At 40.7% G+C, this 13,657-nt stretch overlaps 1 protein-coding gene across 4 annotated transcripts in view; it reads left to right on the top strand.

Moving 5' to 3' along the window:
- The window catches only part of NDEL1 (nudE neurodevelopment protein 1 like 1), a 59,826-nt gene that overhangs the window by 16,356 nt on the left and 29,813 nt on the right, over positions 1 to 13,657 (top strand). The window contains exons 1-2 of one of the 4 annotated variants that reach the window (XM_058283505.2): positions 2,257 to 2,467; positions 12,343 to 12,440. In XM_058283505.2, coding sequence (XP_058139488.1) covers positions 12,355 to 12,440 — 86 coding nt within the window. In that variant the 5' untranslated portion in view covers positions 2,257 to 2,467; positions 12,343 to 12,354. Of the gene's footprint in view, positions 1 to 2,256; positions 2,468 to 3,136; positions 3,246 to 12,342; positions 12,441 to 13,657 lie in introns of those variants that run through there. The other 3 variants (XM_058283506.2, XM_058283503.2, XM_058283504.2) reach the window with 3 other exon arrangements.

The raw sequence follows: 13,657 nt of genomic DNA, 5'->3' as shown, positions 1-13,657 counted from the left end.
CTAAGGGACTGTGACATTGACCCTCTTGGCTTGATCCAAGAAAGAACTTGGGTTGGGAACCATGCTTCGGCAAATTCTTTCATAATGGTTTATAAAGGCAGAAAGGTGGTGCAGCCCACCCTCACATTTTCTCCCTTCCTCAAGGCTGATTTTGTAACTTTTGTTCCCTTTTGTCACTGCCTTCAGTGTTCGTTTCTACTTTATTTTCCCTGGATGGGCATATTGGAGGCAAGGGGTGGGGCAAAGGGAGTTCACTGTTACTTGTCCTGCTCCACCCCCAGGGCTGCCTTTCAGGGAGAAGGTCAACCAACAGGGACCAGGAGATCAGTGCAAGGCCTTTGACATCCCTGAGAACCCTGCCAAGCAGAGCCCTTTAATTAAGATGGGGCCAGCACAGCAGTCCTGGCAAACACCAGTTCTGCTTCCAGCTAGGTGGGAGGGGCTGTGGCCTGGAAGGTGATGCCATCGTTTTCTGAGGGGCCTGGCCAGCCATTAGGTGACTCAGTGAGTTTCCCAGCATCTTGGCTTAGAGGCAGGGACTAGAGCTGCAGCCTTGATTTATTTTTTCCTGTTGGGGTGGACTACTCTGTCTTGGCACTAGGTCCAAGGAAAGCCTTCATGAATCATCTCCACGCCTGCAAGAGTCCCAGAGCCTGCAAGAGCTTCCATAGTGTCCCATGCCATTGGCCTTGGAGTTATACCTGCTTGGGTTTAACACCCAACTCCTTTTTACCTCTCTGGACCTCAGTTTTCCAATATGTAAAATGCATGTAGTAATTCCAACTTCACAAGCTTGTGAGGGTGCTTACGCTGTGCTTAGCACTGTGCTCTGGCTCAATAAATGACAGTTATTATTATTACTATTTGCCTTTCTTGCACAGTAGTATAGTGATGGTTAATGGTGTGGTTTCTGGAATGAGACAATCCAGATTGGGTGGGTTTGAATTGTGACATCTTCCTATTTCTAGTTGAGGGATCTTGGGCAACTTCACCTTGCAGTCTCAGTTTCCTCATTTGTAAAATGGGTTTAGTAGTTCCTATTTCACAGGGTCATTGTGAGGATTGAATAATGCAGACCTAGTGTTTATTACAATTGCCAGTACATACAAACTGCACACAAAGTGAACTATTATTGCTATGACTATTATCACTTTTTCAACCCTGTATCCTTCAGAGTCTAGCTCAAGGTGCCATGCTTCCTACAGACCCCGTTAATCACTTCTCTGATCTTCATTGATTTGGGCGCCCTCCTACAATCCATCCTGCATTGTTCCTGTTTATGTCCACCTCCTTCAAAAGTGTAACCGGATCTCTAGGTTCACCTTGCTCTCACCTTGAGGCCTGTATTACACATCATTTTTGGGTCCAGAAAAACCCACAAATCCAATCCCAAGAGCACTGAAATGAGAGAGGATGACACTGTACATTACACAGCACAAGTTCCTAAAATTATCTTTAAAACAGTTCTCTTCCTCCAAATTTCCACTCCCTAAGTAGCTGCCACTCTCCATCTCTCCCCTTTCTGAGCTAGTTGCAGGGGCCTTTTCTCCAGCCTTATTTCTCCAAGTCCCCTAGGAGGGATGTATATAAAAACTGGATTCCTTGCGGCCTCGGAAGAATGAACACACACATGCACACATTTATATAAGTAAATATGTGCTTTGATATAGAAAATATAAAAATGGACATACATAAAAATCCTCCTGGGGCCCCCAACGAATCCGTTTATTCATTCAACAAATATTTGAGTACTCATTCTGTGTCCGGGACCAAACTATCTGCTGGGATAAACAAGGCATAAGAGGTTTCACTTTCCATGGAACTTAAATTCTACTTGAGGAAGACAAGGACAAATATCCAATTTTGCTAGTGGAAGTGCTGGAAAGACAACATAGGCTTTGTAAGAGTGATTGGGAGGATAGAATATCCTGATATTTTACGGGCTGATCAGCGATGGTCTGGGAGGTGGAATGTGTGCCGCGCTTGATTTTATAAAAGGGAGCACTGTAACATAGACACTTGAAGGTTTTGGAGGCGAAAAACAGGAAGACAGCCTACCAACTTCTCTACAGCAGCACCACTCTCCCCAACAGCAGAGCAGAACCGGGAGAACCGAAATCTGCACGCTGCGGGGCCTGAAGCGCTTGCGCAGAAGGACGCCGCCTGTCTGACGTCAGCGCGCCGGGTCCGGGCCCGCCCCCTGTGGCGCCCTCCCTGCCACAGCCCCGCCCTACACGCCCGCGCGCTTGCGCGCATGCTCCGAACCCCGCCCCCGTGCGTCACAGAATGGCCTCGGACACCCTGGCAGCCCCTGACGTGTCGGGGAGGAGCCGGCGCGGGGCTAACGCCGAGTGGAGCTCGGGGCTGTGGAGGGGAGCGGAGCTGAGCGGCTGGGCGGGCCTGGCCAGGCCAGCGGAGAAGAGGCGTCGGTCGAGCGGCGGCGAACATGCGCTTTTGACACATTGAGGTGAGCCTGCCGTGCGGGGGGCGCTCCCGCGGGGGCCGGGCCGGGCCTGCCGCGCCGAGGCCTGTCCCTGGGGAGCCCGCCCGGCCGGGAGCTGCGCCTGAGGCCCCGCGGGGCCGGCTGCTGGGGCGGCCGGTCCAGGGGGTGGGCACCTGTTCTAACCGCTCTAACCGGCCCCTCGCTGCCCTGGACCGAGGCGTGGCCCGGTAGGGCCGCCTGGGAGGCAGCGAGCCCAGCGGCCTCCGGAGGAGGTGCCCCGTCCCGGGGTGGGGCGAAGGGTGGCGGGGACCGAGGCCGGGACGTGGCCCGGGGGCCCGGGCGCTGGGGGCGCAGGGGCGCAGCGGGAGGCCGCGGCGCGCCCAGCCCACCCGGCCCCCAGAAGAAAACTGCCTTCCGCTGGGAAGACTGTCTGGCCCGGGGTCGGGTTCCGAGCCCTCGGCGCCGCTCTGCCTCGCGCGGCGAGGGGGCGAGAGCGGAAGCAGCCTGCCTCCCCGCCGGGCCCTGCTAGACCGCCCTCTTGGAGTTCAGGAAAGTGTCGCTAAATGGGCTCGGGGTGCTTATGCTCGTCCCTTTTATGCTGGTAAAGCAACGAGGTAGCCCTTTATAAGTTTTGCCAAGGACGTGAAGGTTTTCTTTCATCACTGATTATTACATTTCCTTTCTGCAGCGCCTTTTACACATCTCAGAACACTCTTGATCGCTCCTTTGAACCTCATCACCCTTTGGTTGTGACTGATTCTGTTATCGCCATTTAACAGATGGGGAAATCGAGCCTGCTGGGGTAGGGATGTTAAATGATTTGTTATACTTTAGTTTCAACCAACGGGTGAGCTAGCAGCTTAGCTTGGATCAGAATTTACGTCTCTAGACTTGGAGTTATGGTTTCTTTTAGTAGGGCTTTTATACCCTTCTCAGAAAGTAATGCAGAAAATTTGATTTGCCAAAGATATACTAGAAGCTAGTAGATGATTTGTTCGAATATTTTTGAGCACACTCAAACTGTTAGAATAAAAACTGCTATTCAGTTATGAGAAAAAAATCCTCTGAAACTTGTTCAAAGGTTGTTAGTTATTTTGTCTGATAAATTGTGTTGTTCTAAATCCATTTATGAAGTAGGGTAATGGCTTAGTGAAATCTTGAAGTGGATTAGTCGGTTGGGCAAAATACCTTAAGTTGTAGGTTGAAGAGAAGTATAGGGGAAGAGTGAGGTATCCCCTTCTGAATTATTATTAAAATTATTTAAAATTGAAGAACATAGGGAACAAAGAAAACTTTTGGCTGGCCCTGATTTAGAGGTTGACTTGGTCTGGATTCCATATAGAAATTGCTAAATCTTCTAAAGCTCTAAATCTGATTGATTTTTCTACATAAGTAAAGACTTAGATCTGGCTATGATGACATCTGCAAAACTTACTCTCATTTTAAATTTGATTACAAAAGCTTAAAATTACTTCTGACATACATTTCTGAGCACTTCATATGGTAGAAAAAGAAGTTTGATAGGACCAAAAGGAAGTCTAAATTTCTAATTGACTTTGAAAAATTAAAAATTCTTTAGGGGTGTGATGTGGCTCAAGCAGTTGAGTGCCTGCTTCCCACACGGGCGGTCCTGGGTTCAGCTCCTGGTGCCTCCTAGGAAAAACAAGCAACAAGCAAAACAAATGAAAAAACCATCTTGGGGGGTGGGCAATGTGGCTCAATGATTGCGTGCTGGTTTCCCACATACGAGATTCTGGGTTCAATTCCTGGCCCCCAGTACCTCAAAAAAGGAAAAAAAAATTCTGGAAATGTCTTCTCTGGAAGAAGTAGAATTTTGGTAAAAATTACCTACAGTGAGTTCCAAAAGAATTCTTGCAATTTCATTAGTCCATTGTGCAACTATTAACAAGAAGACAATATCTTATAAAATGGATTTTCTTATGATTGTACAAAGAGTTGTTTCCTTCCTTGTAAATATAGCCATTATGGACAGACTGTTTTTATGACCAGATGGGTTGATTTGTCAATTGCTAGGTATCTGAAGGTCATGCACAATATGATAAAGCCAGATGTAGAAGTTGTCATACTTTTGAGGCTCATACTCCATCCACTGAGATATGGTATTAACAGAAGAATGGGGTTGGGGAATTAAGTACATAATTAATCCACCTTCACTTCAGTGTCATAGAGTAGATGTACCATTAAAGTAATTCTTTAACAGTATGTTTTTCTGTATTGGCTACCTTTCTATAGCCTAAATAGCTCTAGTTACATAGTTTCAGATAACACAGGGAACACATCCTCCTGCTGTAACTTGAAGCAAACTGAACGCAGTCTTTAAAGCCCCTGAAACGTTTGTTTGAATATCTGCAGTGGTAGCAAATTTTTGTTATTTGTAAAGAGTTTGATTTTTAGAAAGGCTAAATCTGATAAAGCTGTATATTATCAATTAAAAATAATACAAATGAAGTGTGACCACAAAGTAAGAACTTCTTGTTCTTAATATGGCTCTTAAAGGCTATTCCAAAAGAGAAGTTTTTAAAATGTTTTCAACTTACAAGAATGGGCATTATTAAAAAAGACAGAGAACTACAAGTATTGGAGAGGATGTGGAGAGATAGGAACACTTATTCACTGTTGGTAGGAATGCAGAATGGTACAGCCACTGTGGAGGACTGTTTGGCAATTCCTAAAGAAGCTTAATATAAATTTGCCATATGACACTGCAGTACCACTGCTGGGTAAATATATACCCAGAAGAACTGAGAGCAGTGACACGAATAGACATCTGTGCACCCATGTTCATAGTGGTGTTATTCATGATTGCCAAAAGTTGGAAACAATCCAGGTGTCCATCAACAGGTGAATGGATAAACAAACTGGTGTATTGTCACAATGGAATATGATGCAGCTGTAAGAAGAAATGGAGTTGTAAAGCATATGACAACATGGATGAACCTGGAGGACATTATGTTGAGTGAAGCAAGCCAGACACAAAAGGACAAATACTGTATGATTGCATTACTATAGCCATATATATTGTGTAATATATTTTATGATCTAAAAAAATATTTATATGTATCCAGTACATTTCATTGGGAAACGTACGTTTTTTTATTTTTTGATGTTTTCAGTAATGATGGTATCACTGGAATATGCAAATAGCTTCCTTAAGTGATTACTTTTAAGGAATTTGTATGTTATAAATTCTTTTTTTTTTAAAGATGTATTTATTTATTTCTTTCCCCTCCCCTGCCCCGGTTGTCTGTTCTCTGTGTCTGTTTGCTGCGTCGTCCTCTTTTTCCGCTTCTGTTGTTGTCAGCGGCACTGGAATCTGTGTTTCTTTTTGTTGCGTCATCTTGTTGTGTCAGCTCTCTGTGTGTGCGGCGCCATTCTTGGGCAGGATCCACTTTCTTTTGCGCTGGGCGGCTCTCCTTACGGGGCACACTCCTTGCGCGTGGGGCTCCCCTACGCATGGACACCCTTGCGTGGCAGGGTACTCCTTGCACGCATCAGCACTGCGCATGGGCCAGCTCCACACGGGTCAAGGAGGGCTGGGTTTGAAACGTGGACCTCCCGTGTGGTAGACAGACTCCCTAACCACTGGGCCAAGTCTGCTTCCCTGTATGTTATAAATTCTGAAGCATGTTTACTTTGTGGTTATACTTCAAAGATTTACTACTGAACTACCAATTTTCTATAACTTAATGAACGTTTATGCGGTGTTTACTATGTGCCAGGCTCTATTCTAAGTACTTTACAAATATTAACTCACTCAATTTTTATAACCAATGTAAATTATTATCCCCATTTTACAGGTGAGGAAATGGGGCACTGAGTGATTAAATAACTTGCTCAAGGTTGTCGAACTAGTAAGTAGTAGAGCCTGAATTCAAACTCAGACAGATTAACTTTAGCATCTTGGCTCTTCAACACTGTGCTATCTTGCTGTGACTTATTTCTGATTAAATGTTTTTGTTGGTTTATTCTGGAAAAGATGGGGGTCATTTTAGTAATATAGATTATAATACTATTTGAGTGTCCAATAAGCAAGTTGTAAAAGACTGATTAGAAAAATTGTAGTCAGCATTCAATTCACGTAAGATTCAATAAGAGAATAAAGGAACTTGTGTGACATAAGAACATATATTAAAATAATTTTGCTAGAAATATTTGATATGGAAATAAGTAGTGGGAACAAGTGGGATGCAAGAGGTAGAAATAGACAGTCAAGAATTTTCAGGGGGTAGGGAGTATATGGGGCCTCATATTTTCTGAATGTAATAAAAAAAATTTAAAAAAAAAAAGAATTTTCATACCAAAGGATGTTTAAAACCGAGATCACCAGGCAACTCTGATGGAAAAGTGAGCTGTCTTAAGAATATGGCCCAATTCAAGAACCAAAAATTAGGGATAAAGGAATACTTTGCAGTACACCCAGAGGTGTAAATAGTGAGGTTCATCAGGGATCCCTACTTAGCTGAGCATTCTTCAAAATAATAACTGCTTGTAGGCCTCGGTTGCTGTATAAATGGGTCAACAACAACAAATGTACTCACACAGAAAAGTTTTAAAGCAAGCATGTGAATGATAACATTTATAAATAAAAACAACCCTAACCCTATTCATAGACAGATTGGTTCCACATTCCAGTACAACTCAAGAAAGATGTGTAGCAATTTGATATGGTTATGAATTCCAAAAATAGATACTGGGTTATGTTTGTCATCTGGTCTGTACCTGGGGCATGATTAAGTTATGATTAGGGCTTTGATTGGGTCATGTTATTAGGGCATTGAGCCCCCACCCCTTGGTAGGTGGGGACTCACAGATGAAAGGCATAGTAAAGGACAGAGCTGAGGGTTGTTAATGTTGGAGTTTGATGCTGAGTTCTTAAGCTGGAGCCCTGGGGAAAGAGACAGAGCTGTTTGCCTGATAGTCTACAGCTGACCTTGTGGGGGGAGGCAAAGCCTAGTGAGCCTCATAGACTACAGCTGACCTTGTGGAGAAAACAGGAGCTGAGCCCAGAGGAACCCGCGAAGCCTGAACCCTTGCAGACATCAGCAGCCATCTTGCTCCAAAACTTGAAAATAGAATTTGGTGAGGGAAGTAACATATGCTTTATGGTCTGGTATCTGTATGCTCCAACCCCAAATAAAAACCCTTTAAAAAGCCAACCAATTTTTGGTATTTTGCATCAGCACCCCTTTGGCTGACTAATGCAGCATGTAACAGTCATAAACTTCCATAATAGTACCTGCTTATGGGCTATACAATAAGCATTATCATCAAATGCTGCACAGTAACAGAGTACTGGAAACTTAAAAGAAAAATTATCCTACCAGGGAATAAAATGCCAAAAGTATTGAAGTAGCACCAGTCACTCAACTCCAAAAAGCAATCTATATAATCTAGGAAAGGCCCAAAGATAACAACTAAAATATTTAAGGGATTGAGATGGCTGCCAAATTATAATAAACAAAGATGAGAAATACTCACTTTGGGAAGACCAAGGCTGTGACATGTTACTGTCAAAGTCTGCAGAAATCAGAAAGGACATGAAAAAGGAGAATATAAACTTATTACCAAATCTTGGAATCTTACAAGGAAGCAACTTATGATAAATTTAAGACCAAAAATAGGAAGTTCATTGATGGCTTTGAAGTTTTGGGCCTTATCCCAATTTCTTAAAATAACATAAAATCAGTAAATTAAAATTTTTACACTTGAAACCACTGATTTTAATAATGTTTCATATAAGGATCAGGACTTTCTTATACTGCTTTTTTTATTTTCCTGGAGTTTCCAATAGCTTTTTTTTCCTTATTGACAAAAGAGTAATGTGCCATCACCACAACGTCATGTTGGATAAAGCTGGATAAAGCTTCTCTATCTTTTATGTGGGATTTCCCATTTTTCTTGTAGCCATCCATCTGGCTTAGTTACTCTCTAGGCCTGATGAACTAGGCTTCATCCTGAGACTTCTCATAATTGCAGTTCTGGGTTGGAACCTTTATTTCCTGTATCCTGTGCTATCCTCCTTCCTGATTTTCTCCCTTCTTTTGCAACTGTTTTAGGAAGTGTGTAGGAGGTAACCCTCCTGAATTTTTGTATGAGAAAAAAATTCTGTCATTTCCAGAATTATTTGTCTCCTCTCAGTTCAATAAGTCATGGTATTTTCGTAGTCATGCTACTGGGTTTCTCATTTGCCTGGTAGTTCTTGATTGTCATAGTTAAGACTGAAGGACTGGGTGATGATTATGTTAGGTAGCTAGTGTGCAGTGTTATCTCCAAGGTTCTTCCTCATAAGTCCCACAGCTTCCTATTCTTTGATTTCTTTGATGCAGAGCCTATACTGAATGATTATATATATATATGTATATATGTACATGTATATATATAATTATTAAACTGTGAATGTGGGTTTGCTTATACATCAGGATAATTATTTTGCACAGCCAAGAGTGATAGGTTTTATAATCCGATTTAATAGCTGGTGGTGCATTGTGAGATAGAATTAAATCACCCACAAATCTTTATGTTTATGCCATTCCTGAAATAGCAATTCAGATATTGATAAAAGACACTGGTGTTTTAAAAGTAAAGAGAGTAATGAAAGAAAGATGGTAAATCAACAAAAATTGACAAACTTCTACTATGCTCCATGTTTCTGGTGATGCAGAAGAAAATTTTAAATAAGATAGTTCCTGCTCTCAAAGAACTAGCTGGAGAAATTTAACCTTTTATTTCTCTTCAAATGTTTCTGGTTTAAGATAGAGTGAGTAGCAGCAGAACTTTGTTCTTGTGTCATTCCTGGTATTCGTAACATTTTGCAAAACTCTGAATATTTGAGCTGTACCTGGATACTTAGTTGCCAGTGTTCAAATGGTAGTATCAATTCAAATTTGAGGACTAGTACCTTTGAGCATGTAATCAACTTCTTTAGGGGCTAGACTTAGAAATTTCAAATATAGTTACAACTATTTTGGGGGTATTTCTGGGAAAGACCTCATGTAGAGCATTCAGGGGACACAGGGATTGTTGCCTTACTTCCAAATGCTTCTCTCATATGGCTTGTAATTCTGTCTTGATCTGGGGTTGTTAATATGAAATATGAAAAAAAAAATATCCCTCTTCTCAAGGACTTAGGCAGTAACTCTGAGAAGCTATTGATACCACATGGTGATGCATTTAAGCACTTTCCATCTTTGTTTGAAATCTAAATGCTTCTTGCTGCTGGACTAGCTTCATCCTCATTTACACTTTACTACAAACTAAATTACAATTACAAATAACATCCTTGCATCTGGGAAAGTGGAGTGGGAATCAAGAACTTTGATGGAGGAAGGATATAAAATGAATCAGGATATGTACTAGTCAGCATACATACTTGTATATAATTTAGTATTTCAGACCCTCACTAGATGAAAAAAAACTGAGACCCTATGAGATTAAGCAGTTTGTTAAGAAATTTGGTGTCAGAACTAGAACACTAGAACCCAGCCTTAATAGAACTCCCAGAACTGTTCTTTACATCTTAATGTGCTCTTGTGTCCAAGAGTAATATGGTCAAAAGTACGCTTTAGTTAGATTAGAGGAGGGCACATTTGGTCAATAAATATTTATTCCAGTGCTTAAGGATGCTTAACACTTTCTTAGTAGGTGCTAGGTAAATGTTTGCAAGCATTAAAGCTTTCTCTGAGCAAGGCATTATGCTTGGGGCCATGAAGGGATACAAAGTATATCAATAATCCATCTCTTTCAAAAACCTTTGAAGCTGTCTGGTAAATTAAGACAGTTGAAAGAATGACTTAACAGATGATGTGATCAGGGAAGACTTGACTAAGAAGGAAAATTTGCAGTAGGCCTCAAAGGAGTTAAATGAACAGTAAAAAGTAAACATTTATTTAATTAGAAACCGCTCTTGTTTACCTCTGGTATACCCACCCTGAAATTGGAGTTCTATATTCTCATCTATGACTGAGTTTTTGCTAAACCTTCATGAGTCGATTGTTCTAGATGAACTCCAAGTTCTCTACAACTCCAAGTTTTTACTACTTTTATTAAAAAGTACTTTATTACTTTGTAGAAAAGAGGTACCAGGGATTGAACCCTGTTTCTCTTATATGTGAAGCAGGTGCTCAAACCACTGAGCTACACCTACTCCCTATTGATTACCTTTAAAGCTGGTCTTGAGTTCTTGCTCTCCAGTCTGGATTAGGTTGAATCAATTTGTTTGATTCAGTAAATCTTATTGCATATCTGCTATGTACAAGGTGTTATGCTAGGATAGAAATGAATAACAACAATATATACAGCCTAATAGGGGACACAGAGCTGTAAGACAATTCATGACTGTGTGGGAAGTGTATTACAGAAAGCATGTTTGGGGTTTTCTTTAGTAGTAGTCAGGAGGGGTTAGATTTTAATGCTATATGGGTAAAGGCAGGAAAGACTTTCTGGAAAAGATGGCAGCTATGTTTGAAAGGATAAATGTGAGCTTTCCAACTGCACAAGGGAAGGAGAGCCATTCAAGCTAGAGAAAACACTTGCAAAAGCATCCGGACCCAGTTTGCCAGGAGACAGGATAGGGAAAAGGGCATTGAAAGTTAAGGCTTAAAAAAGTTCCTATTTGGAATGATGGAAATGTTTTGGTAATGGATGGTGGTGATGGTAATACAATATTGTAAATGTAATTAACAGCACTGAAATATATATCTGAATGTGGTTAAAGGGAGAAAGGTTATATGTCTGGTACTAGAATAAACAAAACAAAACCCATGTTAACTGCACTGCATAAACAGTGAACCCTAAGTTTAGCCATGGACTTTAGTTAATAGTACAATTATAAAAAGGTGTTTTCATTATTTGTAACAAATGTATCACAGCAATGTACGGTGTCATAGAATGGCATATGGGAATCCTGTATTTTATGCATAACTGTTCTGTAAACCACAGCTTCTCTAATAATAATAATAATAATAATAATAATAATAATAATAATAGCAGTATCCAGAACTTGGAACAGCATGGTGTGTTAAAACAGTTTTGTACAGTATTGCTGGTTTATAAAATAGGCTTAATGACTGAGAAGGGAGTATAGGAACTAAGACTGAAACACTAGTCCTGAATCTAGAGAGAGGGTACAAAGATTTTGGTATTCAGCTAGCCTGACAGTCAATTGGGAATTTTAGGTAGCCCATCCAAAAGGTTAAAAAAATATATAGTTATCTATATTTTTATATATATTCCCTCCCCACCCTTCCCCAAATGCCTTGGGAGAAGAACCAAGATGAAAGAACATTGAGGTTGGGAGATTAATGTATTTTTGAAGGAAGCTTAAATTTAAAAGATAATTAATAGGTTTTTAGAAATATATTAATAGTAAATTAGTGGGAATGTGGTACCTGATCTCCCTGTTGGGTCACCTGGCATAAAATGTTCCAAGCAGGTGTTTTGAAGAAATTGTACAAAAGAAGGGCATGCAGTAGTGGCCCCTCTGGCAATGTGCTTGTTTCCGTCACCTGATTCCCAGAAGACCAGTTGGCTTTAAACCAACTGCTGGAGTCCCTATATGTGGGATGGTTCTGTGGGGCCAGTTCACCCAGAAATTAGTGCCACAACCAGAAGTGCCTCATGTAATTTTACACCAAAGGACTTTGTTGACCATATCTCCTATCAATACCTCTTCCACAGTATTGGTGGTCCCTGAGAGTGGGGCAGTGAATTGATTTATTTGCCCTGGTTATATTAAAGGTTAACCAATACTTTAAAAAATGTTTTATCTTTAACTCCCTCTGAAATGCTGCATGTTTAGTGCCGTCCCAGATTTTACCCTTTAACTTAGATACTTAAGTTCTCTATTTAATTTGTAACAGTTTGTCTTTAATATTTTACAGGCTTTCTTGATCATGGATGGTGAAGATATACCAGATTTTTCAAGTTTAAAGGAAGAAACTGCTTATTGGAAGAAACTTTCCTTGAAGTATAAACAAAGGTAATATTTGAAAAGCTCACTAAAATTAGGGGAGGGCATTTGGAATGCAATATGGCTAGCTTGTGCATTTTGTTTTTTAACATAAAGCTAAATTTAGAGTTTTAGGTTAGGATTTGGGATTCTAAAAATAATTGTAACATTGCTGTGTTTAAATAGTAAAAGAGTATCTTAAATCTATTCATTATTCCAATTACTAAGATTATAAAAAAAAGTCTTTAGTGTCATTTGTGATTTCTTCTGATAGTTTACCTCCTTTTATGCTTATTACTAGACTTGGCCATCTTTGGCCTGCTGTATATGCCCTGATTCTGCCTCATCATTTTGGTCTTTTGGAGATTGATCAGCTATTTACAGCTCCATTTAATAGACTTTAGTTCTCTTCAGGCAAACATCATCAGTGTTTGGAGCCAGCAAAGCTCTGAGGGAGGCGGGAGAGCTTCAGGGGTATGGAGCAATTTATTAGTTGGGAAAACCTTTGGAGAATAACCTTTTTAGGCATGTAAAGTTGGCTTTACTTTCTTTTTAAAAATATACATTTTCCTACTTTGGTTAACAGAGTTTACTAAGCCCTATCAAATCTTTATTGCTATTTCATAACTTAAGCCAGATATTATATTGTGCCAATTGATACAAGGGTATGTGTCTGTGGCAAGGGTTCTTAATCTTTTTGTGCCATAGATTCCTTAATAGGTCAGTGAAGCCTATTGACTCGTTCTCAGAATAATGTTCTTTTTTGTTTGTTTGTTTTTTTAGGAGGTACCTGGAACCTCATACGTGTGAAGCAGGTGCTCAACCACTGAGCTATACCTGCTCCCCTAAAATAATGTATTTAAATGCATAAAATTAAATGATAGAATCACAAAGGAAAGCAGTCATCTTGAAAAGCAGTTATCTAAAGATAAAACTAATTTGTGGGATACTAATATGTGCTTCATTATTATTATTATTTTTAAAATATTTTTATTTATTCCCCCCCTTGCCGCTTGCGCTCGCTGTCTGCTCTCTGTGTCCATTTGCTGCATGTTGTTCTGTGTCTTTTCATCTTCTCTTCAGGAGGCACTGGGAATTGATCCTGGGACCTTCCAATGTGGGAGAGAGGCACTTAATCGCTTGAGCCACCTCAGCTCCCTGGTTTGTTGTGTCTCTCATGTCTCTCCTTTGCGTCTCCCTCTTTTTTTTCTTATTTTGTTGCGTCAGCTCTTTGCTAGGGCCAACTC

Source organism: Dasypus novemcinctus, chromosome 21, assembly GCF_030445035.2.
Source record: "Dasypus novemcinctus isolate mDasNov1 chromosome 21, mDasNov1.1.hap2, whole genome shotgun sequence".
NCBI lineage: Eukaryota > Metazoa > Chordata > Mammalia > Cingulata > Dasypodidae > Dasypus > Dasypus novemcinctus.
The sequence above is the reverse complement of the archived record's forward strand: the minus strand, read 5'-3'. Positions and strand labels throughout refer to the sequence as shown.